Raw genomic sequence first — 27,974 nt, 5'->3', positions numbered from 1 at the left:
TGGCAGAAATCACAAAGAAATGCCGCAATATAAGAAAATTTCGAACCAATGATAACAACTTACTTACTTTCGTGTCCCTAGCATTCATAACCCCGTACATTTTCCTTATTACCATAAACTTTTATTAGCATGTTTACATACACAATCTCCCGCGAAAGTCATTTTACATTCACACGCCGACCATCATTTCACATTTGAGCATTCAAATTAATTTTTTTTCCTTTGTAAAGTATACTTTTTTTTAACGTAAATGTATGATAATTCATGTAGTTCTCTCTTTTCCCGACCAATGTATCATAATTTTAAGTTCTTATAATTGAGTATCAATTTTTTTTTACAATTTTTGTTTTGTGAGTTAAGCATATTTCCATATATTTATTTATTTTGATCTATATGATTAGGTGATATATATTTCATGAAGTTAGGGTCTTCCTGAACTGTTGTCTGGTTAGGGCACTTGGCGCGGCATGCAAACAAAACTGGGAATCTCTAAGCACCGATCGATTTCTCACCTTCCAATCCCAATTTCCTCGTTTTCCTTCAATTCCCATTAAGGTCTCTTCATCTGTTTCGTAATTCTCCCACAATTTCACAATTTTCTTCTTCTAGGGTTTCGCTGGTGAACCATTTTTAGGATCAGTGTTGTCCCCCCTTTTCTGATGAATAATGCTGATTGGGTTTCATGTTGATGTTGAAATTCTGAATTTTTCATCTGATTGGATGATGGGTTGCATGTTTCTGTAGCTTCCATTATGTTGATCAAAGTTAAGAACTGAATTGAGGATTTTCATTGCCGCTCAGCTTCTACAATGGATTTTTTTAGTTTTTGTGGTGAATTGAATAATGGGTGATCTTTGAAATCAAAATTGTAGGATAAAATTGAAAAATTTATTTTCTTATGATTAATTGTATCTGTATTGTTTTTCAATATTAGATAGGAAATGTATTAATATGGTGGTATGAGTTTCTATATAATTTTATGATTCTGTAAAATTGGTGATTATATATATACTGTTGCTTGCAGCTGAGAGAATATTTTTTGTGCTACTCTGATGGGTGCTCCCAAGCAAAAATGGACTGCTGAAGAGGAAGCAGCACTTAAAGCTGGGGTGGTCAAGCATGGAGTTGGTAAATGGCGTACGATACTCAAGGATCCGGAGTATAACAGTGTCTTATATCTGCGGTCGAATGTGGATCTCAAGGTTTGGTTATCTTGGTAGCAGCTATGTTGGTGCTTTGTTTTGTTTCCTTATGTTGTTATGAATTAATGTTGGACCATCGATATCGTTCTTCATTTTGACTTGTTTGCGTGCTCTGGTTTTGGAATTTGGATAGGATAAATGGAGGAATCTGAGTGTGATGGCAAATGGATGGACCTCCAGGGAAAAGTCTAGGTTGTCAGTCAGAAGGGTGCATCAGAACGCAAAACAGGACGACAACTCTATGGCTGTCACTGTTGTTCCAAGTGATGAAGAAATTGTTGATGTTAAGCCTCTTCAAGTTTCAAGAGATATGGTTCAGGTTCCTGGTCCAAAAAAGTCTATTGTAAGGTTGGATTCTTATTGTGTTTTAATGTGGTAATTTAGTTTAATATTTCTACCTACCCGGCTTGTGGAGAAAAGTGGTACTTTGGTAGTGCTATTTGCAATTGTTTTCCCGTTGGGAATTCTTATGGACTACCAAGTGTGTTAAAGTGATTTAATTGCTGGTATCGTTTACTATTTTACATTATACAGGTTGGATAACCTTATACTGGAAGCAATAACTAGTTTGAAAGAGCCTGGTGGTTCTAACAAGACAAATATTGCTGCTTACATAGAGGTATGGTTTTGATTTTTGAATATTACTTATGTTTGCTCTACTGTTAATGCATTCAGTTCATTAGTTGGCATGTTGGTATTCAAACTTTATGTTTCTGATGTTAGAATCAAGGTAGTCAAAATTGAGATCCTACTTAGAATTGGGAAGGGGAGAGCAAATGTAGATCGTGAGCCGTAAAACTATCATGATTCTACAAAATTCACGTGTGTGTCTGTGTTTGTAGATATTCATAGGTGCATGTAATACAGCAACAATAAGGGGAAAGAACCTTTAAATCACAACAAATAATTAACCTTAAATTCAAAATCTATAAGGAGCTCATGCATAGATATTCGTATATGTGCATATAAAATAGCAAACATAAGGAGGGAAAACCTTTAAATCACTAGTTTTCACTACAAATAATTAAACTTAAATTCAAAATCCATAAGGAGCTTGTATAGAACCTGTAAGTCTAAAATTACACCAGCACCTTTTGAAGACATTTTAAGTGTTGCAGCAAAGTAGAAAACCTCCAAGCCAACCTGAGAACCAAACACTAGTGAAACGGTGAAAAAACACCAAACAGAGACTGGAGGAAGAGGAAAACAGCAAACCAAGCTCCAAAACTAAACTTGCAAATCAAGCTCTGAAAATCTAGACCAAAACCTGGCAAACTAAGCACCAGAACAGCACAAAATAATAAAGGAACCAGAGGAGGAAAAGCATAGCTGCTCATTGGCGACATTGAAGCTATTGAGTTGATGAGAAACACAGGCGCGGAAGAGGAACAGTGAAGAAGGTGAGTTTCAAATGAATGAAATGCATAAAGTATGACTCAATTGAGAAAAACACCGGCTGGAACTATCAATTAGGGTTGAGAGAAACATGGTTTTTTGTTTGTTTCAGCCATCGGGTCACAGGTTAAGCGGCTAAAACCCATTTGTGGTCCGACACAATGAGATCACACAATTCCACCGATTTTATGACTTATGAGTAGGCCCAGTTATCCTATGCGATCTCAACCAGATTGTGTTTCAGAGCAGGATCTGGATCGCTCTGGGCCATTGAACCTGTAGAACCATGCGATCTTAAGACCACGATTCAGGCTACCAAGGTTAGAATATATACAAATATCTCAGAAAATAATTTTTCTATCTTGGGATAAATTAAGAATATCTTAGATAAAAAATCTCTCAAGATTTGTGTACGTATTTCATGGTTTGTTTTCTTATTTAATTAGGATTAAGAGTCAAGTAATTATTTGTCATTTAGTATGATTAAGGATTAGTACTTTGGCTTTTATTACATCTAGCTCATCATCTTATCTCTAGTAAATATCAATTTCAGAATGTTTATTATCTATTGATTCTATTCTCTCCTTTTCCTTCCTCTCTACCTGAAAGGCTAAACCTTAAAATTTCAATGTGTTATCAAAGTCACGGGATCCGCTTTGAGGAATAGTTTCTAACTCATGTTTTAGGAAATCAATCTATGAATATTATTTGCAGCTTGTACAAGAATACAAGAGACTATACTTATTTACAGTGGTAAGGCTGTACAGCGAGAAATATTGGAAATAGAAAAATAAAATTAATTAATACAAAAAATAAGGAAAGATAGAATGCTGATTATGCTGAATATTTAATTGCATTTATTTGCTAAACATGGATGTCAAACTCATGAGTTGACTCATAAACTTTTACGACTCTGCAAGTTCAGGTCGGAAATTCGCCTGAAAACCTGTTTGTGGTAATTTCATGCTTGGTCGAGTAGACCCGTGCAAACTCGGACTGAATTGTGAGTCTACAGCTTATTTGATTGAGTCATTTTTTTTTGAAATAAACCCCTAAAAAATAACAAAATGGCGGTGTTTCACCAAAGGGTACAATTCTAATATTTTTCCTTGGTCACTCGAGTAAATCCCTACACAAGTGGAGTCTAAACATAAGCAATTGAAAACCTTAGCCGAATATGCTCTCTGAGACAACCCTGCTGTAGCATATGCAACATCCCTGCATAGCTCAGCTGCATAGACACTTCCTTCCTCGGTGGACGAACTATCCTCTCGGCATCTTACTGTGAGTGCTTGCCCAGCACTTTGCATATGCAATGTACTGGCTGCCATGATTCTATCTCTTCTTCCTTCTGATTAGCCATCTCCTGTGATTTCATTCTGGCACCTCCTTTTTTCAGTTCATATTTGTCGGTGGCCTTTTCTGAAACTGTACCCCCACCCCCCCCTCTGCATTGTTGCCCCTCTTACCTAGACACTCTGTTACACAGCTGTGCCATGTCGTCCTACTGCAGCCTGACACTATTTTTTCAGCCACTATCTGCCATTGGCTGCTTCAGTTGGATGACTTTTTGGGCAAGCTTTCTATTCAATGACAACTTCATCAGATTTGTCTCGTTCACATAGAATTCATCCCTGATAATTTATAGCTTAATCTACCTCCTGTGTACTTTCACTCACACATCTTCCCTCTTATCTCTCACCTACGCCACTGCTGGTGTAGATCTACCATTGCTGCATTTAATTTGTACTCGTGTTCTGTTTTGGCTCTTTTTTCTGTGTGCTAACAGGGATGTGTGGCTTTAAGGTTATTTTGACTATAGATACACACACCGTATTATTTCTGGTAGTATCTTACTTCCACATTATGATTGTAGCTAGGATCTTGAGTTTGACAACCTTGCTCTCGTTGATAGAGTTTTAGCAAGCCTAAGGTTAATAGGAGCAACTTATATAATTGAGATTTGAGACAGAAGGCAAGCTTATAGTGTAGGATTAGAGGTTTCCCTTTTATGGGCTAGGGCATTGGAAGCGCTTATCGTATCAGTTGTAGAATGACGGAATATTTACAACTTGAACCATGTACCTCCTTATGAATTAAGGAAATCTTCATTCTTTGAATGCTGGGAGTTCTAATTTATGTTATCAAGGTGAAATGTTAATATGTATTAAGTACCAGTGATGCCATTTAACAAGGTTGGCATTTTCATGATAGTTGCTTGTTTGGTATATAAGACTGTATAAAAACCCCTGGATTATGTATGGTACTTGTGCATAAATTAATCAGGCCTGTTATGAAATTTAATTTGTGCAAGCTTTATAGTTCAGTACGATTAGTGAAGTGAGCTCATTCTATCCCTTAGTGGGTCAGTTATTTTCCCTTTTCTCCTTCCCTTTTTTATTGGTTTAGCATCCAGTAAAAATGCATAAACTTCATATGATTGTGATGATGCTTAAAATTAAAAATGTAATGCTGTTTCAACATTCAATTGGCTTGTAATTTAAAAAAACATTCGATTGACTTTTTTTTATAGTTAAGAAATGACATTATATTGGTTTGTTACTGATGAAATCCAAGTGTTCAATATTCCATTGGATAGGATGCTGCTCTATTTTTTAGTTTGTATGTAATATTGTTTTTGCATTCAACTTCAGTTGAGTTTCATCGCCTTGTAATATGCAGGACCAATACTGGGCGCCGTCAGACTTCAAAATGTTGTTGTCCGCAAAATTGAAGTTTTTGACAGCTAGTGGAAAACTGATCAAGGTATATTTCAACATGTTACATATCCATCGGATGCAAACATGCAATAAAATTGCCGTTGCTTGTTAGGGCATTTGTTTTCACTAGGGCATTTGTTTGTCCACTCACCAGTTTAGATGCACTGCTCGTTACTTGTTGAATGAGATTTAAACATGGAGCTCCTATTTATAATAGATGCTGTCCTGTCTTTTACATCCTGGCTTTTATAAGGGGGGCTCTCCTCTCCTCTACATGAACACTGCTGTAGATTTCACTGTTTCATGGACAAATATCAATCTAAGCTCTGGTTGATTAGCTGCTGACTATATAATACTGCATGACAGTGTGTGGGGTGGAAGTTGAGCCAAATATGAAATAAGTGATGGCTCTATTAAGAATGCCAGGACAAGAGGATTGGGGGAGATAGCAAAAAAGAATAAGGAAAGATGTTGGTGAAATGGTTAAAATTTGTGGCTTATGACAAGGTTAAAATTTTGAGAAACAGTCCTCTTCAACTTTTTTATCCAGGATTAATATATCTATTTGAAATAGTGTTATGCCACTGGTTTGCTCATGTTTTTATATGCTCTGTTTGCCAACATACATCTGCTGGCATTGGGTGATTAATTGGCTAGGACTGTGGTATACAACTAAACATTGTTTGGCTGCAAACTCAGACATAGATTTACACAAAATCTGTATTTTCTGGTTTGAATTGGAGACAATTATGTATTGTATAATTTTCAGGAATGAATAGTTTGTCTGGATTTAGGTCATGCATTTTATTTTATGTAAGCTTGACAAATATTCTAGATGCTACTCTTTTCATTTTTGCTATTATATTTAGTTGTTTCAATTGGAGATTTTACTCATCGGTTGAGTTTGTTATTTTTAGGTAAAGCGCCGGTATAGGATTGCACCTACTACTCCAGCATATCCAGAGAGAAGAAGAAACTCATCCATGTCATTATTAACTGGGAGGCAGAAAGCCTCTGTGAACCTTGAGAAGGATGAGGCCAACATCCAGACAAAGTCTCAGATAGATGTAGAAATAGCAAGGTTAAGGTCCATGACTCCACAAGAAGCAGCTGCAGTTGCTGCTCGAGCAGTCGAGGAAGCAGAAGCCGCCATAGCAGAAGCTGAAGAGGCAGCCCGAGAGGCAGAGGCTGCAGAAGCTGAGGCGGAGGCTGCAGAAGCTTTTGCACAAGCTGCAATGAAGACCATGAAAGAGAGAAACACCCCAAAGAAGGTAAAACTCAGTTTTTCCTTTATTCTTTTGACATCAATAGGACACGTAGAAAGATTCTTTTGTATGCAACATAGAATGAGTTTTGTCTTTGCATATACTTCGGATAACGTGAATCTTATTTTATTTGCTTTTATTATATAACCCAGTCATGAGATTAGGTAGCACATATCTTTCTCAAAACCAATCATCCAGATTGATCCACAAGTGATTTGGTTGTGGAGGGAAAAATTATCATTTTGGAGACATTCATTTTGGCAGCTAGTGATTCTCTGGTATATCTCTCCGATAAATGTAGTGTTTTGATCTTTTTTGCATTTTTTAATTTGCAGATTATACCTTCTTGATGATAGTCGGATGAATTGGACAAGATGAACCATGGCACTGACTGGGACAGACAGCCAGATACATATTTATATCTTGCTGGCATATATTGCAGACACTTTTGTAGTGACTCTGCAGGTTTCGCTTTTTGTTAGAAGATTATCCTTGAAGTATCCTTCTTGTAGATAGATAGAAACATTGTTTGAATCTTTGTTGTAGTTGTTCCAATATTTATTCTATTGCAATTAGTGCCAGGTCACCGACCTTACAAAAGAAAATTCATATGAAAGCCTGATTTCAGATGCACCCCTGGTTGTGGTGTTAAGGATTATAGGTTCAATATAAATTTTCCTTGTTCCAATATTTATTCTATTGCAATTAGTGCCAGGTCACCGACCTTACAAAAGAAAATTCATATGAAAGCCTGATTTCAGATGCACCCCTGGTTGTGGTGTTAAGGATTATAGGTTCAATATAAATTTTCCTTGTTCATGTAAATGAATGGATTATGTACTGGCCATATTTGCGAACAAAGGTCATTTTTTGTATGAGACGCAAGTAGTTGTTTGAAATTGCACCTGTTTACCAACCCAAAGATTCTATCTGATCTCTCTTTGAGATGAAGGTTAATGCTGCATTTATAATCCCTTTATTGTGGTTGGTATGTGATTTTGATCCCTTTATATTTTTTAGATAGATTTAGTCCCTTAATTTTTACTTGTTACTCAAGTTCTTCATCATTTTTATTCTACTTAACTAAATTCTTCATAAAATTATTCATTTCAGCCGTTGACGTAATTCCTAACTTCTTATAATCATTCAGTTTGTCTGAAATGAAATGAAGGTAGAAAGAAATTAAGAATTGAATTGTTCATAAATATTATAGTCGTTTCTCATTTCCACATAGTAAACCATCCTGAGTCGTTAGTCAAATGAAATAGAAACTTGGATTCTTTCTTTTGAATGAGCAGCTAATTAAGCAAAAGTTACTTTTGCCCAATTTTTAGAACATTTTGACCATGTGCTTGACAAGTAGCCAGTGCTTAAAAGTATGGTAAATGGAGCTTTGGTAATTATACTTATTTCTGATTTTGTGTAGGCTATGGAACTTGTTAAACCTTTTTTTCGCCAACTTGAACGTAAGTACAAACACACATTCAAACACACAAACTTATTTGACGACTAGCATGACAATCAATTTTCATACTACAAAGAGCCATAGTTTTTTGTTTTGGTCAACTACAAAGAGCCATAGTTGTGAGCTCTCATCCATCTTAGGTTAATGCAGGTGAACATTTCTTTACCCTTCCTAAGCAATTGTCCATGGGCCTTGTATGTGGTAAGTATCTCACAGGGCATTTAGAATTAACTTGTTCAAGCCTGTGCAATCAATAAATTACATAAAATTGTTAAACAAATGCTTGTTACAACCAGTAAATTATTTTTGTGATGAAATAAGATGTATAAAATGGGAGAACAGGTTTATGGCTACTCACTGATAATTCAAGATGAAATGATGAAGAAAAACTGCAATTTCCATCTTGGCTAGATCATTGCCTGGACACAATCTAGTTCCTGCTCCAAAGGGAAGGAATTCCCCTGCCTTGTGTTCCTTCTGTAAATAGACATCACCAAATTGGAAATTAAATCATAAATCACATGTAGAAGTGTAGAATACATGCCAAAATTTAATATTTTCAAACTTACATTCCATCTATTAGGATTAAATTCCTTTGGATTAGGATATATTTCAGGATCAAGGTGAACCGACCTAAACCAAACCAGCGCTGTCCAACCTTTTGGAATGGTGTAGCCTGTGTCATCCTCCATGTGAAGTTAGTACTTTTGTGATATGAAAAAGAGGAGACTGCATTTTTACTAACTAGATATGAAGAACAAGGACTAACCATTGATATTGACATCAGATTTTGCCGCCCGAAAGACCACCAGTGAGAAAGTAATTATACGCATTGTTTCATCAATCACCTAGGAAGATGTAGAAAAAATGAAAACAGTATAAATCACACTTGATCCAATATCAATTGCCATTAACATGCTCAACACATGCATACCTTATAAAGATAGTCCATCTCTCGAATTTCCTTAAGAGTCAACCCTTTCTGTGTTGAAGGCCTTTTCTTTACTATTTCTTCTTGTTCTGCCTATTCAATAATTAGAAAATATTATGAAGTAAAGGTTAAATTCTGGTATTTCATTGTTATGCAGAGTAAGATATGGAGATATTTTAGTGAAGTGATTAAAGTGCATGTTTATTGTCCACTCATAACAATAAATTTAGATGGACTATGAATGATGATCGAATAACTTGATAATATACACCTTAGCCTTTTGGAGATATTCTGGGTGCTTTTGCAGGAAATGAGTCGCCCACATGGTGATATGTCCTGAAGATTCATGACCAGCATTCAAGTACATCAACATTATATCAATGATTTCCTCATCACCCAACTTTCTCCCTTTATCATCTTCCACATCTATCAGAGCATCCATCATATCATTGGCTTTTTTGGCTAGAGATCCTTTCCTTTGGTTTCTTCTCTCATCTACAATGGATTGGAATATGGCAACTAGATTTTTCCTTGCCTGAAATCAAAACAAAAAAATTGTAAGTATTGTACTTAAATAACCATAAGGTTTTCATAGGCAAAGTACCCTGACTCAGCAATAGAACTTAGATGGGGTTCAATTTCACATTAGCTTTATTAACTTATTCTCTAATTTCAGAAGATATTGAAATGTTTACAGTATTTAAGTGTTATGTTAAATAACTAACCTTAACAAAACACCTAAGATCTAAAAAGTGAAGTAGCTGGTCAATATATGCTTTAGTTTTAAAGGAAGAAATTGATTAGATGTTGTAACTAAAATGGTTTCAACTTTGTATGGACCACAAAACATGTAGTCACAATCAAACAAGTGTAGGATAAGATTGTCAAAAAGCTTTCCTCAAGTAATGACAGGTGTCAGGTAGTTTTATCGTTAACCACTTAATATAGTTAGTGCTGTTAGTAAAGCTACTTTACATTTTATTCAAATCAGAAGCAAATAAAATGCCAATTAAAACTGTTTTCTGTTTAACATATTGAGTGCTAAACAGAATAAGATTATACTGAGAAGTTACCTTGAATGCCTTGTAGTATGCAAAACCAGGAATATTAATCCGCATGGCTCTAACTCCATAGTTAAGTGTTGTGTATTCTCTTTCTAAAGCCTCCATGATAGGTTCACTTGCTGAGCTAAGGAAAATATGCATAATGATTTTAAAAGTAAGCTTCCGAATCTGAGTTAAGAACTCAATTTCTCCCATGTTGGACCATTTCTCCAAGGAACTTATAACATTTTCTTCAATGTATGTTAAGTACAGAGAAAGTGCTTCCATGCCATTGATTGAGGATGATGTCAAGCGCCGAAGACGCTTGTGTTCTTCATACTCAATTGAAATGAATGACTTCTTTCCAATGAGTTCTATTGCAGAGCGAGGCCAACCAGGTTCAAAATTAGTATCATCAGTAAGAACTCTCTTGCATGCTTCAGGTGTTGTCACAATTACACTTGGTTTTCCAAACATCAAGGCCTTATACATTCCGGTTCGTCCATATCTTCATAACCAGATCATGGAACAAAAAATGTTAGCATAATCACATCATACATGGTATGATCAACAGTGAAACTTCAAACTCCAAAATCTCAATTTCATATTACTAAATTGTATTTGGGAAATGCTAACAAGTGCGTAACCGTATGTTAAGATAGAAAAGAATAGAAAAAGGAAACATTTAAAATTATTAATGCATATATAATGTCAATTTTTCATCAAAATACACAACCTACTACATAAGTTTGTTAAGGGGTTTTAATTGTTTGCATCATCTTTTGTCCCATCCAACAACGTTTTGCTTTTTTGTCCCAAATAGAATTTATAAAACTTCTTCCAGTCAATTTTTTGTTCTTTTTCAGATAAAGTGTGCATAAAGGTGCAAAGGCATATTTATTTCCAACTCTTATATGCTTAGTGCGTTGACAAGATGAATAATTATTCTCATAGCTACTAATTGTGGGATAACTTGCTTAAAACCAAAAAAATGGAAAGGCATATTGAACAATACATACATGACCTAAGCTTCAAAACTTATATTCAGATTTCAGAATTAGAATCAAATTTCTTTTACAAACTAAGACTTTGTTTGAAAAGGCTTAAGCTTATTTTATATAGTATAAATACTTATATAAGTGTTTAATGTTAATAAGTTATGTTCTACCTATAATCTAATCTGTTTAAAGATTTTTTTTCATAAAATTTTCAGATTAACTTATGAATAAGAGATTATACTTATTCATAACTTATTTTCAGATTTTTCAAATTAGACCGATAAAAAAATTCTCAAATTAAATTATGAACTTATGAATAAGTGTTTATGTGATAAATGCTTATTATAAAAAACGCTTAATGAAAAATCCGTACGGATTGTAAGCAGTCTTTTTAAGTAACTTATAATAATAAGATTTCCTCTTATCTAAAAAATAACCTATAATAAAGTTACGAATCTACCACCTATTTTTCCTTTTTTCCATAAGAAGAAATTTTAAAATGGGAACTCTTTAACAACTGTAGATAGTTGGGGGTTTTCAGGCCACACAGTGAGGTGGAAGGGGAAACTCAACGGCCCGACACACCCATCCCTACGCGAAACGTGGGGATAAGGCTCGGGCCGAGTAAAGTTGGGGTAGGCCCGTGGATCGGGCCATGATTCCGCTTCCTATGCTTCCATTACGAATCCGGAGAAAGAAAGAGAAAGAGAGAGATCTGTGTCATTGTGTGTGTTGTTGTTCCCAGAAATGGTGGTGAATTGATGAAGCCATGTATTGTTGGGTTATAAATACATGCAAGTGAGGGTGATGAATGATAAGGTTGGTTATTAGTACCTGGAGACAAAGGAGGAGATGAAGGAATCAGGGTCCCTGGACTTGAAAGCTTTGAGGAAGGACCACATGTTGCCGATGAAGGGCCACCCCATGTCCCCTGGGGGAAGTGAGTACTGCTTCACTCCCAATTTTGACTCATACACCCACCAGTTCACACTCTTCAGAATAGATCTCAGTACCAATAAGCCACAAGCAATGGTCATGAAGACCACCCACTTTGATGATTCCATCTCCATCATCATCATCATGCATGTCATTCCCTCAGTCTCTTTCTTAGTATTTATAAGTAATAGTTAAGAGCATGGTCTTTGTAAGAGTGATGAGTGATAGAGAAAAAGAGGCGACAACAGCAAAAAAGGAAGTCAATTGGTCCAGCAAGTATTCAAGGCTGATAAGTTCATTCTTAAAAAATAATTAGTCTCAATGCCCTCGTGTAAAATATCGGTCAGGTTAATTTTTAGAGCACAAAAATCAACTTGATCGATATTTTACACAATCGCGGAGGATTGCATGAGCTATTTCATACTTTTAATTTGACGGACCAATTTGACCATTTAATCTAATATAAAATGAGGTTTGTTGTGACTGACAGTTGTGGGTGGCTAAAAGTAATGGAACAGAGACATGCATAGAGATAGAGTTGGCCGGCCTTCTTTTCCCAAATTTTGTTTTTGTCCACTGCAGCACTCCAGTCCACTCCACTCTGCCTCATTTAGAACCAATACTCATTAGTCATTATTAAACATGAATTATTTTATTCCACTCCCTAAGGTTTATTTAGTGATTGATACTATTTAATAATTTCATTGTGAATAAACACAAAATCACAATAATAATACTTTAGAAACTATTGATTAGGATATGATCTACCACACTAAAGTAACTAACGGAGTAGAATGTAAGTAAATGTAATCACCTCAGACCTCAGTGGCTAGTACAAGGTGAAAACACTGAATGCCATGGGAACTCCCATCATTACATATGAAATGTACGTGTCTTTTACCCAAAAAATAAAAACAATATGGCAGATTCTACTTTCCAATTGTTGAATAATTGATGCTTTTTTTCTTTTTGGTTGTCTTTGTGTGTTTGTTTGTTTTTCTGTCGAATCCTTGTGTGTTTGTTTGTTTTTTTGTCGAATCCTTGTGTGTTTGTATTATGAGTAGTGCTCCAGCTGATTATGCTGAACTTCACGGGCCACCTTGCCAGGTTTGGCGCTGATTATGCTGAACTTCACGGGCCACCTTGCCAGGTTTGGCGGGGTAAGATTGCATATTCATATCTTTAGGAAAGAGACTCTCCACCTCTTCCCTAACCCAATGGGTTTCTACCCATTTATGAGGGCTTTCCTCTATTTTGTGTGAGAGCTATCTATTTTTATGGTAGGTATTTCCCCTTTTTTTTGTATTTTTAAGGTTCAGTTACATGAAAAAATATACTAAATATATTATAGTCAATAAATTTCAAATATTATTTACCTACTATAAGTTTAACCATGGTTTGACTACAATTGAACCATTGAACCTTTTAACCGGTGCCTCAAGCCCTCAACCGATCCAGTTTTTAAAACATTGATATTTCTTTTATTCCCCGCAGCCCCTTTCGGTATTAGTGTCACAACGTGAGTCATGAGGGAGTTGAGAGTTCACCATTCATATTGATCTAAGAGCGTAAGTGATTTGGATATCATCCATATACATTCACCACAAAGCCTTAAGATAATGTGTGCGTGAGTCATTTCACTTATAAACAATTTAATAGTTGTTCTCCATCCAATGTCATGCTTATTTTATTCCATTCAAACTTGTTACTTCAACAAAGATCAAGTAAACCAATTAATCAAACAAATCCATACCAATTACATTGGTTGGTTTGGATAATCGGGTTCATCAGACATGTTAATGGCGTTGTCTTTTCCTAAAAAAACTGAAAATATGTAGGGATCTTTTTAATGAAATATCTCAAATCACAACCATTCAAATAGTATATTATGATATAAATAATAAATTGTGACAGTTCACCAATATCCAACATTTCTTTCATAAACTTTATTCGACCATAATAAAATAACTTAAACTAGCTTTGGGTTTGTAGATTTATTGATCGAAATTCACATTGCAGAAAGTCATCCCTTGTCCTCCATTTTTTTTTTGTCAATCCTGTCCTCCATCTTAGGTTGATGAAGGTGAGCATTTCCTGATCCTTGCCAAGCAATTGTCCATGGGCCTTGTATGCGGTAAGTATCTCACTCGGCATTCAGGATTAACTTGTTCAAGCCTGTGTAATCAATAAATCACATAAAATTGTTAAAGAAATGCTTGTTACAACCAATAAATTATTTTTATGATGAAATAAGATGTATAAAATGGGAGAATAGGTTTATGGTTACTCACTGGTAATTCATGATGAAATGATGAAGAAAAACTGCAACTTCAATTTTGGCTAGATCATTGCCTGGACACAATCTACGCCCTGCTCCAAAGGGAAGGAATTCCCCAGCCTTGTGTTCCTTCTAAAAATGCACATCACCAAATTGAAAATTAAATCATAAATCACATGTAGAAGTTTAGCATACATATACATATATGTGTGTGTTTAAAAAAAGAAAAACTTTGAAACTTACATTCCATCTATTAGGATTAAATTCCATTGGATTAAGATATATTTCTGGATCAAGATGAACTGACCTATACCAAACCAACACTTTCCAAGCTTTTGGAATGAGGTAACCTGTATCAACCATGTACATTTAGTGAATGTTTTAAATATTCCTACAATTGATTCTCAATTCAAAATGAATTTTGGTTTCTAGGTTAGAATTAATGATAGAAAATATTATCATACCACTTGTAATTTGTATAAGAGTATATTGCATTTTCAAATCGACATTTTGTCACATGACGCTATTATCAAACAATTGATGTAATGAACATCAATCGTGCAAGTCAATCGCCATCATTTGTACCTTACACAAAACTATGTTCAAAAGAAAGGAGAAGAAGACATCATATAGCTAAATTCACCAAATACGCATAACACTAACCATTTATATTGACATCAGATTTTGCCTCCCGATATGACATAAGTGAGATTGTAATCAAACGCAATGTTTCATCAATCACCTATGGAAATATAGAAAATTGAAAAGTTAATAATTGGTCCAATATCAATTGTCACTAACATGAGATAAATAAATATATACCTTATAAAGAAAATCCATCTGTCGAATTTCCTTAAGAGTCAATCCTTTCTGTGTTGGAGGTCTTTTCTTTATAATTTCTTCTTGTTCTGCCTATTCAATGATTAAACTATATTAAGGTTAAATTCTTGTATTACAGTGTAAGAGTAAGATGTGGTGACATTTTAATGAAGTGATTAAAGTGCATGTCTATTGTCCATTGAGAAAAAGGATGATGCACCGACGGTGTAAAGTTTTTTTACACCGTCAACCAATCAGATTTCAAGGATGTGCCACGTCAATTAATGAAATTGAATAAAAAGAGATATTTTCTCACATCCTTGAAATCTGATTGGTTGACGGTGTAAAAAAACTTTACACCGTCGGTGCATAGAAATTAAACTCTTGTCCATTCATAATTGTGAATATATGGACTATAAATGATAATTGAATAACTTCATGATACCTTAGCCTTTTGGAGATATTCTGGGTGCTTTTGCAGGAAATAAGTCGCCCACATGGTGGCATGTCCTGAAGATTCGTGACCAGCATTCACGTACATCAACATTATATCAATTAGTTCCTCATCACCCAACTTTCTCCCTTTATCATCTTCAACATCTATCAAAGCATCCATCATATCTTTGACTTTTTGGGGTACAAATTCCTTCCTTTGCTTTCTTCTCTCATCCACAATAGATTGGAATATGGCAACTAGTTTTTTCCTTGCCTGAAATCCAAAAAAATTAAAATAGATGTAATTTTTTTATAAAAAATGGTTGAACAAAGAGAAAACACATCTAGACTATTAGGCAGGTTGCCAATGACATGCTGAGGAGATCCGCAGAGGCCCACTCTTAGGTATGCATAGCTGGGTACTACGGTAAGCCGGTTTACATTACACTAGCATGGCCCTAGGAGCACCCGATGATCTCTCTGAAGAGTGTTGTGTTGCCCATACATCGAGATTTTACTGGTCACAAGGGGTTCGAACCCTAAACCAACATTGAGATAATAGTTAAACTCATAACCTGTTTTCAATTGGGTTAATCCAAGTTGGGCAATGGCAAGTTTTGTACCTAAAAACTACAAAGTTTTCATAAGCTGTATTCTAATCCATTTTATTAGAATTAGAAGCAAAAAAACAAAATTCTAATAAACTCTATGTAACTTTTCACATACTGAGTGCTTAATAAGGTAAAATGATGTTACCTTGAATGCCTTGTGGTAAGCAAATCCAGGAATATTAATCCGCATGGCTCTAAGTCCGTGGTTAAGTTCTGTGAATTCTTTTTCCAAAGCCTCCATGACAGGTTCACTTTCTGAGCTAAGGAAAATATGCATGATGACTTTAAAAGTAAGCTTCCGCATCTGAGTTAAGAACTCAATTTCTCCCATGTTGGACCATTTCTCCAAGGAACTTATAACATTTTCTTCAATGTATGTCAAGTACAGAGACAATGCTCCCATCCCATTGATTGAAGATGATGTCAGGCGCCTGAGGCGCTTGTGTTCTTCATACTCAATTGCAACGAATGACTTCTTTCCCATGAGTTCTAATATAGTGCGAGGCCAACGAGGTTCAAATTTAGTGTCATCTGTCAGAACTCTCTTGCATGCTTCAGGGGTTGTCACAATCACACTTGGGTTTCCAAACATGAAGGCCTTGTATATTCCGGTTCGTCCATATCTTTATAATTAATTAGATCATTAAAAAAATGTCATGTGTCATCATACTTGCGATGATCAATAATGAAACTTCACACTTCATAATCTCAATTTCAAATAGGTACGAGTCTTTTGGTTTCCTTGATATTCAGAAAAATGTATTCTTAAGAAATATTTTTCTAAAATATACTGAAAACAAAAAATAAAAGAAAACAATAGAAATAGTGAGATAAAAGCACTGTTAGTGGAGGTTGATGGTGGCGGCAACGGCAATGGTTGGTGGTGGTGGTTAGGGATGACAACAATGGTGGCAGTGGTGGTGGAGGTGGGTGGTGGGTGGTGATGGAGATGGTGGTGACAACAGTGACAATGATTGTTAAGGTTAGTGGTAGTGGTAATGGCAATTGGCAACAATGGCAGCTGTGGTGACAGCGATGATGGTGGCGGTATTGGTAAAAGGCGGTGGCAGGGTGAAAATGGAAATAAAAAGTCAAAACAAACATGTTTTTTAAATTTTAACAATTTGCAAATGAAAACTAATTTCATAAAATGAAAATGAAAAATGTTTCTTAAACCAAACCAACCCTACTTAATTCTTCATTTGGTAGATGTATAAAATCAAAATAATTAAGAAACATAGTATGTGGTCGGTACTTGGTAGCATTTTATTTATTCTCAATTTATATTTATTTTTCCAAAATTATTTCTAGTCCCGTTTTCTTGATTTTTTTCCCATCAATTATGCATTGGAGAATTATAAAAGATAGAGTCTCCAATTAAATAAGAATATTCTTATTAAAAAAACAACACACTAACTTTTATGTTAGTTTTTAATTTTTTATAGTACGGTGTAACAATTATTTATTTGTGAAAAAAAATTATTTATAATTATTAATAATAAAGAATTGATATTATGTATAATTATTTCTCTACTTATATAATAATTTATAATTTAAATATAAAGTAGTTTTGAAAAAAATTAATGATATTTTTAAAAATTTAGTTATTTTTTTTATTTTCTATCACTTGCCACTACTAAGTTAAAACCAATTGGTTAAATATATATTTTAATTTTAATTAAAATATGCTCCCTTTGAGAAAAAATTTAAATAGGATAATTAATAAAAATTAATTAAATTCTAGTTAATTTTTAAAAAATAGGCTCATTTACAAAAATATTAAAAATTAATTTTATTATAATAATTACTTTTTTTAAAAAAATTAATTTAGAAAGTTTATTTTATAAAAATATTATGTATTTTTTACTCAAAAGAAAATTTGCCTGTTACATATATAATTTTAATTAAAATAGGCTACCTTCAAGAAAACTAAAATAAGCTAATTAATAAAAATCAAATTAATTTTAGTTCATTTTAAAAAGAATTAAGTTTTAAAAAACATTATGTACTTTCTATTCAATACATATCATATCATTACCATGTCAACCATAAACACAACATAAGATAAGAGTCTATCTTGTCCTTATATTTTTTTTATCTTATCCAACTCTCTATCCTGACCACTAAACAAGTCATTCACATAAGATTACTTTTGACATGTGGTATTAGCGGCATCACTCTTTGTTAGCCACATAATTATTTAATGAGATATTATAAAGTGATATGAAAATTATACATAAAAGTAAAACAAAAATCATATAAAAATTAGATGTTAGTGATCAAAATGAAATCTTATAATAATAATTTAGATAACTAAAAACTTATTTGAACCTGTATAATTGTATATAATAGACTGAGTGTGATGAATGAATTGTACCTAGAGACAATGGAGGACATGAAGGAATCAGGGTCCCTGGACTTGAAAGCTCTAAGGAAAGACCACATGTTGCCAATGAAGGGCCAGCCCATGTCACCAGGGGGAAGTGAGTACTGCTTCTTACCCAATTTAGATTCATACAACCACCAATTTACATTCTTGAGAAGGTATCTCAACATGAAAACAGCAATGGCCATGAAGACCACCCACTTGGATTCAATCTCCATCATCATCATCACTCAAACTTGAAGTCACTCCACCCCAAATCTCCCAACTCACAAATGACCCTCCCCCAGTTTCTTTGTATTTATAATAAATTAGGGGAGGTATGCGTTGTAGGAATAATACATTTGGTAAAATTTTAAGATTTAAGTTTAGTCAAATAGGATATTATGGGAAACATATTATAAAGAAGAAAATGCATAATTAAATTTCTTTAATAAAAAATTAAATAAAATTTATTAAATAAAAAATAAATTTGATCGTTTAAAAATCTGAATGCCTACCATTATATAATATTAACACTTAATTTATTAAGAATTATCATTGTTAAGGAATAAAACAATATACAATGCTTTGACACAATATTGATGATGTTGTATGCGTTATGAGAATAAATATTCCTTACTATGTAACATATCTAATTACGAGATAATTTCTATCACATAATATTTCAACTTGATTCTCTTATGGTTTTTTGTAACCCTACGTATATAGACACGCTTCGGGTACACACTAATTGTTCAACCTCAATCCTTATTTCTCTCCCGCCTTTCTAACTCGAGCGTAAGAGTGTCAGGGAGGTACCCACCTCTGATGCCCACCTAATCACTTGATACTAGAAGAAGGAAGCTCTTATGTGGAGGAACGTCCCTGTTCACCAATCTAATTACAAGCGTACAACATTCCAAACTCATGTTCGGTATTCACTTACCCAAACCTTGGCGCTGCTGTGAGGAACCAATAACTGTATTTCATTCATCTATACTATGACTAATGAATATGTCAAGAAGGCAACAAACAAACCATGCGATCCACAAAGAGCAAGTAAATTCCAGTGTTTGTTCCACAAGAGGCGAAAAGTGTCATAGCACCCATCATTCTCGTTCTCGGTCATCAAACTTGGGAAAATAAGAATTATAAATGGTCAAATATCTCTTGGAGTGGATACGTTGGTAATCACTAACAGATTCGCAGATGGTGATAAACCCTTTGGCGATCGAATGCCAGAAAGAGGTCATTCAAGAAATTATGCAAACTTCCTCGTACCTATCAATCCGAGCCAAGAGTCTCCAATACGGTAATTGTGTTTAACAATGATGACTATGGGCATCTCATTTTTTTTATATTGTTAGTTCTAATATTGTAATAAGTAGAGTACTCATTGATTAGCGTGACTCCTCTAATATCCTCTTTCACCCCGTTTCCTGAAGATGAGGCTTAAAACGCATGAATTTAATCCCTTTTACTTATGTGATCTAATCGCATTTAGATGATTCAATATCCCTCCCCTCGGTTACTAGGTTTGGTTGTCTCTCAAGGATAAATGCAACTCAAAGACCGTTACCTACACAAATATTTTCTTAGTTTGATTTTTTCTTTTTAATGATTCTTTTTTAAATGAGCTCTTGCGTATATATATTATTTCTAATATATAATTTCACTTAAGTTTACCTTAGTCCCCTATCCATATATGAAAATATATAATATTAATAAATTTAAATAAAAACGATATAAACATTATGCTTGAGTTTTGATTATTTGACAATTTATTTTCTGTTCCATTTTATTTTCATCTATTTTTGATTTATATCTTTCTTCTTTTTCTATCACATCATCTATCTAGGGAGGGGCTGGCAGAGGTCATCACCTCCCCAAGAATTTTACAATTTACACCGACCATAGGCCATGTTAGCTCACTTAACCCAGTTTGCGTGCCACTTCATCACTTGCAGAGCTCCCGGACTCTGGCGAGAACTTGCTCCAGACGTTTTACAAAGAAGAAGACCTTTTCCACAAATTTTTCCGGGGAGGGAGTTAGTTCAGACATCGAGACAAAGATATGGACTAATTTGATGATTAAGCCTAATTTATTTTAATTTTTCTAAAATTATTTCTAGTCTAGTTTTTTTTATATATAGACAAATGTTAGTTGTTAATTGTTTTTATAGTAGGAGTAAGAATTATACCTCAAATGAAGTATTTGAGAATTCTAACCAATACATGCTCATAAAGCGTTGATTAAGAAATTACAGAATAGAACATTTTGAATGAAAAATGCATTAATAATAACTTAACTGCACTAATCAAAAGGATCACTTTGCCTTTTTGCATTACTACATATTTCTTAAACACATGTGTATAAATATAAAACATAATATTACACACACAAGTGAAAACAATATTTATTGTGAGAGAAGAGAGCGTCAAATCGTGACCATTAAATTTAATATGAATGGTCAAGATTAAAACATAATATCACATAATTTTTTTAAAAGTTACATAATCATTAAGTGACATTAAATCTCAACCATCCATTTAGAATTGTATGGTCACGATTTTACAATAAACATTGTTCTCACTTGATACACCCTATATATATATATATATATATATATATATATATATATATATATATACTAGTATTTTTTACCCGTGCGATGCACGGGGATATTCATTTTTGTTTGTCGTCTGTAATTTTTAAAAAACTTGTGTTAATTTTATTTTGTTTATTCAAATAATTATAAAGGGCATTATCAAGTGTGAGTAAGTATAACATACAAATAAAATGACAATTTTGAGCTGTTTATAAGTAACATGAATCATACACCTAATGTTTTAAGATTTTAGGTGAAAAATGAGGTGTTCAACACACTTGTGTTTGCTGTTTACCCAATGTGATGATGTGATGATCCCTCATAGTTTTAAACATATTTTTTGCCCTAACGCCACCATGATATTAATGTTGTCAGCTCAAACAGTATTGTGTCCAATTAGAGTATTTGAAATCAACGAAAAAACATATGAATAGTAAGTTGAGTAATATCTCATTTACGGTATGAATATTTGATTATTGTCAAAATGAACCTCATCAATATTTGTATACCACAAAAAAACACAACAATGTGAATCTCTTATGTAAAGGGTTTGGCACGAAGCATATTTAAAAAAAAAGAAGAAGAAGAAATTGGGACATTTATAAGATATGAGGCAAATAGAGTAGGATATAAGTTACAAAGATAACTCTTTTATTAGATATTTATGACTCCATAATCATGATACTGTTTTGATCACACTAATTAAATTGGGGTGATTTACAACATAAAACCATCTTATTTTTCATGTTTTTTATGTCTTTCATATAATTAATCCACTTAACGTTTGAAAATGTGAAGAGTTTCAAAATAAAATGTGAAGTTTTTTTATAATATGTGAAGTGATTAACATTTAAGGAAAGAAACTGAGTCTCTAATGATAGCTCAAGTGGTAAGAGGTGGGGGGCATATGGGTAGGGGAGAGGAAAGTCTAGAGATCAATCCCGAGAGGGTGTAATTTATCTTTCCGATGTACCAAAAAGAAAGGAAAGAATCCGAATAAAAAAGATCGGTGTACATAAAAACAATATAATTCACTATTGGACACCTACATTTGTATGGTTTTAGAACACCTAAAAGTGTATAAAAGGTTCAGAATCCAAAAAGAACAAAAGCATATAATAATTGCAAAAAAAGAAAATTCTTAGTGAAACACATACAAATCAATGAACCAACAAATCTATGAAATCATATACGAAAACCGGCAAAAAAGTATGGACAAATAGGTATTTTTATACCTATAATTTAAGCTTTACAGAAGATTGAAGGTTTAAAAAAACTGAAGAATATTGAAGGTTTGAAGAAACTGAAGAATATTGAAGGTCTCTTCAAAGGTTCTTAGGACCCCTATGTGAATGCATTGATTTTTATATTTAAGTTTAGTGAATAGATTTGGAATGCAAAAGGACAATGAGATTGTTATGAAACGAACGGTCATATTGAATATAGAAGAATAATTTGCATTTTTACCAAAATAATTATAGTCAAATTTTCAATGTAGTATAATAAATTGTTAAATTATTATTTTACCCTCAAAGTTGCGAAAACTTCTTCTTTATTATATCTAAAGAATGACCAAAATTCATTAAAAATTCAATTTAGATATAATATTAGTTAACGGATAAAAAATTATTTAATTTGTTAATGTATCAAAACTATTTTGTAGAAAAGTTTTTGACCCGTGTCTTTCTGTGTATTAGCATGAAATTTTTTAAAATTTATATTATTTTTGTTATGATTATTAAAATAGAGTTTCTAAATTAACATAATAAAATTAATTTTACTTAAGTATAAGAAAATATAAATTTGAATTTTTTTTAGTTTTTCAATAAATGCGTTTGACTTTTTTAAGAAGCGTAATATTTATATTTCTTTGAGGTTGTTTTCTAAATATTGAATGATTTAATTTAGTTTTTATATCAATATTTAACGTTTTTTGTTTTGTTTTGTGATGTCCTAACAAAACTTAACAACCTTCATGAGTTTTAGAATGGAAAAATCAAATGAACACTACATGTTCTCCAAAAATCATCAAAATTAAATTTAACATAAAGGTAGAAGAATTAAAAAAAATAAAAATAAAGAATACTTGGAACTATTCTTAGAAACTGAACCCTTGTCTATTGTTGTTTTTCCTTCCAAAGTTCCAGTGGGGTGCAGAGGAAAGAAGTCCAACACTTCTTGTTTACTACATTGAATGTTATGATATGAGATCCTCTGTTGCAGCATCATATACCATTTGGCCATTATAGAGACTTGACACGGGTACAACCTTCACAGCATGACTCCTACAACCTACAGGTAGAAGCACCACCGTGTCTGAGGTATACAATATGGGTCATTGAGGGCTGGGGGATAACCTTTCATGGAATTCTATGTTTTTTAACAGGATGAACAAACAAACCAAAAGAACTCATTATGGTAGTCTGTGGGTGCATAAATAAAGGAAATGATAAATGAAAAGAAGAACACATGTACCAAAACAAACAACATCCATTCAAGGTCTATAGCAAAATATCCAAAGAAAAATAAGTAGAAGTTGTTGTCATTAAAAAGATCAACCTTATAATTTTTCAATTGAGCAAAGAGAAGTGCCTACTTTCATTAACACAATCTTCCTTAGGTTTTGAAATAGAACTTGGAAGATTGGATTGGTCAAAATAACTAACTTAAAAAAAAAAAAGAGTTCATTCTGATATAGAATGATTGTATCAGTCTAAAATAGTTAGAATAGACACATTCAAAACATGATATTCATAACTGGAACCTATGAGCTAACAGACAAAAACAAAAAACTGATGAAAAAGTGTATCTTTCATCATCATCATCCTTTTTTGGCACATATTTGCTTGGTTTATAAACTTTAAAAAATATTATATCATGGAATTCTAAATGAGGTAAACTTTTATAGCAACATAATGAGTTATGTTTATTATTATTATTATTGTTATTATTATTATTATTATTATGATTATTATTATTATTCCATTTTTTAATTAAATTAAATATACTTGAACAAATATGTCAGTTTGTGAAAGTTACTTTTTTTTGGTAAAATAAATATCGATATAAATTATATGAAAAATGCATTAAAATAAATTAACATAAGTGAATCACCTGATGAGCAATCATGGTCTACATCTTCGTCTTCATCAGATAAAACATGATCGTGGTCAAAATTGTGTGAAGCTGCTTAGCAATTTATAAGGGGAGTTTATTAAAAATATGCTATAATTTAAATTTTCGTGTCAGTGGAAAGTCAAGACACTTGAAGAATCAATATCCTAACCGAGATCTAAAAGATGCATGGAATGTCCCCCACCCATTTTTTAACAATGCAATTGAGTTTCATCTTCGCTGATATCATTTTGAGTTAGACCACCTATTGAATTATGTGTACTCTTTTTCCTACCATAGGCTTTTATCCCATTTGGGTTTTTCCTAGGATGGTTTTAGTGAGACACAACGCTAAATGTAATTTCGGTTTCGTGTCGAGGCCTTTACATGGGAGATACATATTGTTATGCTTTGATTTGCTGCATTGTTTTGTTCAAATATTTCCATTTAAAAGATTTTTTAGGGAATATATAAAAGCAATTTAGATAATCAAGCAACGACACAAAATAACTGAATTTTTTATTGTTTTGGAAACATACCATTTGAAATGTTAGGTTGTTGAATACTTGCAGAAGTTCCTTCGTCGTTGACATGGTTTATCTGAACCGTGAATTTATGCTTCGTGCCAAACCCTTTACATGGGGGATTCACAATGTTGTGTTTTGTTGTGGTATACAAATATTTACATTGAAAATATTTTTTAGAGAATATATAAAAATAATTTAATAAACAAACCACCAACACAACATAAATCAAATAAAAGTTATTTTACGATTAGAAATGTTAGATTGTTGAAACCTCACAGAAGTTCCTTCGCTCGATTGATTTGATTCTATGTTAGAATTAGGAATTATATGATAATCGTGGATTCATGAATGTTAAACTTATAGAAAAATTGGATAAGAAAAAAGAAAGAATTAAAAAATTGATATGAACGAAACTTACTTGTGTCGTTGGTCGAAGATCCATAATTTGATGAATTATGCTTGTGATCTTCATCTTTCAGCCTCATTTAGAGGGCGATAAACAATGGTTCTTTTGCAAACCAAGTTATCTATTTTTGAGACTGAGGCATATGCAACAATGCGAAAGGGTGAGAAATCGTTTCAGAGATAAAGATTTTTGAGTGGAAAATTGTGTGTTGAGATGAAGACTTTTTTGTTATTTATATAGTAAGCAAATGGGAATTGAGTTATAGAAGTGGAATGGTTTTTTCTCTTAGATTTAATTATTTATTTTTGTGTCATGATTAGATACTTTGATGTAGGATTTTAAACCAATTTTGAAGGTTAAATTTTTTTAAACTTCTTCTAAATTATTCTCTTAATTTATATGTAACTTCTAAATTGCATTAATATTTTTGTAAAATTTTTTGTGCTTATAAAAATATGTAGCATATATGCACATTTAAGACATTTTTTATTTCCTATGCAATAATAGAAAGCATATGAGAATATGATTGTAGAATATGAATGGTTGTTGTAACATCATTAGGTAATTTAAAGTGGGGTGCTAAAGGTTTATATTTTTAAACTTCTTTTTTTTTTGAAAATTCAAATATATTAATATATATAATAATAGAGAGGCTAAGCTCGAGAATAGGACAAAGAGGAATACAAAAACAAAAGTCCTCAATCATCCACAAGAATACACAATCACTTAACCATCCCTGAAAAATATAAACAACAAGAACCTCCCTAAACAAAAAGAGAAAAACAAATGGATGCGAAAGCGAAGACCTAAACCAAAACCAAAAGCCAACATCAAGAGCATAACATTGCTCAAGGCGGCCACCACTCCTCCATTTCTTCAGCCAGACCACGGATAGCGGCCTCGTCCCCACCGTCAAACGAACAACCCACAAGCTTACCAAGCATCCACGCCTTCGTGGCCCGCGTCCAATAACGGCCACGATGAGTGCTCTCTGAAACCAGCGGAGTAGAACAAACCGAGGGCAAGAACGCACTCGAGGAAGGACCTCCACCATCAACCTGAACCAAACCCACACAACCCTCCGGAGGCTCCTGGAGAGGTTTGCGACCTCTCTTGACCTTTTTTGGGCGTCCTCTCCTACGAGGAAGAGAAGCCAAAGGTACCAAAGACGGTGCAACCAAACCAACAGACACATCAGAGAGCTGATGTCGAGGGACCTCATCAACATCAAACGGGGTCAGACACTCAGGCTCAGAGGGGAAAAAGCCAAGCACATCATCAGTCACACTCGGGGGAAACGAGTTAGACTCAAAGGCTCCCCCATCAACCACGGGAGGTGGAAGAGAACGAAGGTGAAGCAAACCAAAGAGGGAACGACCAAGAAAAGCATCCATCAAGAAGACATCAGGGGAAGATCTCAAAAAAGACAAAGGGATCCTGCTGTCAACAGACAAAGCCAAAACAATCTTCCCATCTCTAAAGACGAGGCTACGCACAAGGGATACTAAAATAGCACCCAGAGAGTTATCGTTAAAAACGATTCCTCTAATACCTAGCCGATGAATACAAGGGGAAAACACCGACAAGGCCTGCGAAGGGTCAACATCCAACCTGCACACAGCTGACGAAGGAGGAAAATGGGACTCATCTAAAAACTCTGCCAAAGGAGAAGCATCAAATACCACATCGTCTTCTACCTCTCTAGAAGGACCAATTTCAGGGAAAAGTAAAGCATCCCTGCATCCACCAACAAAGGTCGAGCCACCTTGCAGAATTGATCCAAAAACCTCAGGAAAACGGACTTCGTCAGGGATTCTCAACTCCATCTTGCAGCAATCGTCAAATCCCTCCAAATTTGTTAACCATGGGACATAAGCCATCATCTTTACATCTTCGGCAAAGGACACCAATCGCGAACCCTTCGTGTTTCCTACAACAACATCGCGCCAAGAAGAGATAAAAGGACCAGAGACAGACTCCTTCCTCTTACCTGTCAGACCAGAAGAACCATCCACCTTCTTTATAACAGAACATACATTAGAAACCTTAGCATCAGACCTCGAAACAACCTTTTGGGGAGGTTTTGCCAACCCCACAGAGAGCGATGCGCCACCCAACCTAACGCCATCCAAAGACTTGATTGCCACAGCAGCAACCTTCCATGAAGTGAAGCGCACAAAACCGAATCGAAAACGTCGACCAAGCTTTTTCTTACGTTGCACAAAGACGTTCACCAACCTCCCAAATTGAGCGAAAAGCCCTCTGATTTGATGATAGCTCACCGACTCGGCAATGCCGTCCACAAACAGAGATACACAAACCCTAGAAACTCCACTGCACTTTTGATTAGGAATCGATCCATCCTCTTCATCGGCAGCTTCATCACCGACATCAACGCCATCCCCAGCAGCCGCCCCCAACCCAGCCACTCTTGAAGACGCCATTGTAGAGAGAAGATGGTTTAAACTTCTTATAAATTAATTTCTTAAATGTATGTAACTCCTAAATTGCCTTAAATTTTTTAACTTCTCATAATCCACTATTAGGCACTTTTTTTTTGCAAATCATTATTAGGCATTTTGGTAAATCAAATGCTTGTGAATCAACGGCTGAAATTCAATCCAAGTAAAATAAATTACTTTTTTACTAAAATACCCATGCCCAACTTTCATAGTTTTTAAAATTAATTGTTGAATGACTGGTTTGCCCCCAAAGCTTTTCAAACTCTCCCTTTATATAGTTTATAGATAGATAGATAGATATATGATATATATTAGGCTAAAAAACACTTTAGGCCCCTGATGTTTCAAGTTTGTGCAAATTATGCCCCTACTCTATTTTTGTCGATGTTTCTA

At 34.0% G+C, this 27,974-nt stretch overlaps 3 protein-coding genes across 3 annotated transcripts; 1 reads left to right on the top strand and 2 right to left on the bottom strand.

Moving 5' to 3' along the window:
- The first annotated feature begins 395 nt into the window (after positions 1–395).
- On the top strand, positions 396–7,460 carry LOC130723664 (telomere repeat-binding factor 1). The gene is made up of 7 exons (XM_057574774.1): positions 396–555; positions 1,025–1,202; positions 1,336–1,550; positions 1,737–1,821; positions 5,280–5,363; positions 6,235–6,588; positions 6,918–7,460. The coding sequence occupies exons 2-7, from the start codon at positions 1,053–1,055 to the stop codon at positions 6,930–6,932; spliced, it is 903 nt and encodes a 300-aa protein (XP_057430757.1). The 5' UTR covers positions 396–555; positions 1,025–1,052; the 3' UTR covers positions 6,933–7,460.
- A 558-nt stretch (positions 7,461–8,018) lies between these two features.
- Positions 8,019–12,232, bottom strand: LOC130724639 (ent-kaurenoic acid oxidase 2-like). The gene is made up of 8 exons (XM_057575918.1): positions 11,854–12,232; positions 10,052–10,529; positions 9,250–9,513; positions 8,982–9,071; positions 8,817–8,895; positions 8,617–8,723; positions 8,406–8,524; positions 8,019–8,289 (listed from the first exon to the last, which is right to left on the bottom strand). The coding sequence occupies exons 1-8, from the start codon at positions 12,108–12,110 to the stop codon at positions 8,184–8,186; spliced, it is 1,500 nt and encodes a 499-aa protein (XP_057431901.1). The 5' UTR covers positions 12,111–12,232; the 3' UTR covers positions 8,019–8,183.
- A 1,747-nt stretch (positions 12,233–13,979) lies between these two features.
- Positions 13,980–18,702, bottom strand: LOC130726038 (ent-kaurenoic acid oxidase 1-like). The gene is made up of 8 exons (XM_057577248.1): positions 18,476–18,702; positions 16,244–16,721; positions 15,498–15,761; positions 15,056–15,145; positions 14,897–14,975; positions 14,477–14,583; positions 14,247–14,362; positions 13,980–14,130 (listed from the first exon to the last, which is right to left on the bottom strand). The coding sequence occupies exons 1-8, from the start codon at positions 18,700–18,702 to the stop codon at positions 14,025–14,027; spliced, it is 1,467 nt and encodes a 488-aa protein (XP_057433231.1). The 3' UTR covers positions 13,980–14,024.
- Between the last annotated feature and the right edge of the window lie 9,272 nt (positions 18,703–27,974).

This window comes from Lotus japonicus, chromosome 6, assembly GCF_012489685.1.
Source record: "Lotus japonicus ecotype B-129 chromosome 6, LjGifu_v1.2".
Lineage (NCBI taxonomy): Eukaryota > Viridiplantae > Streptophyta > Magnoliopsida > Fabales > Fabaceae > Lotus > Lotus japonicus.
This window is presented reverse-complemented; position numbering and strand designations above follow the sequence as displayed.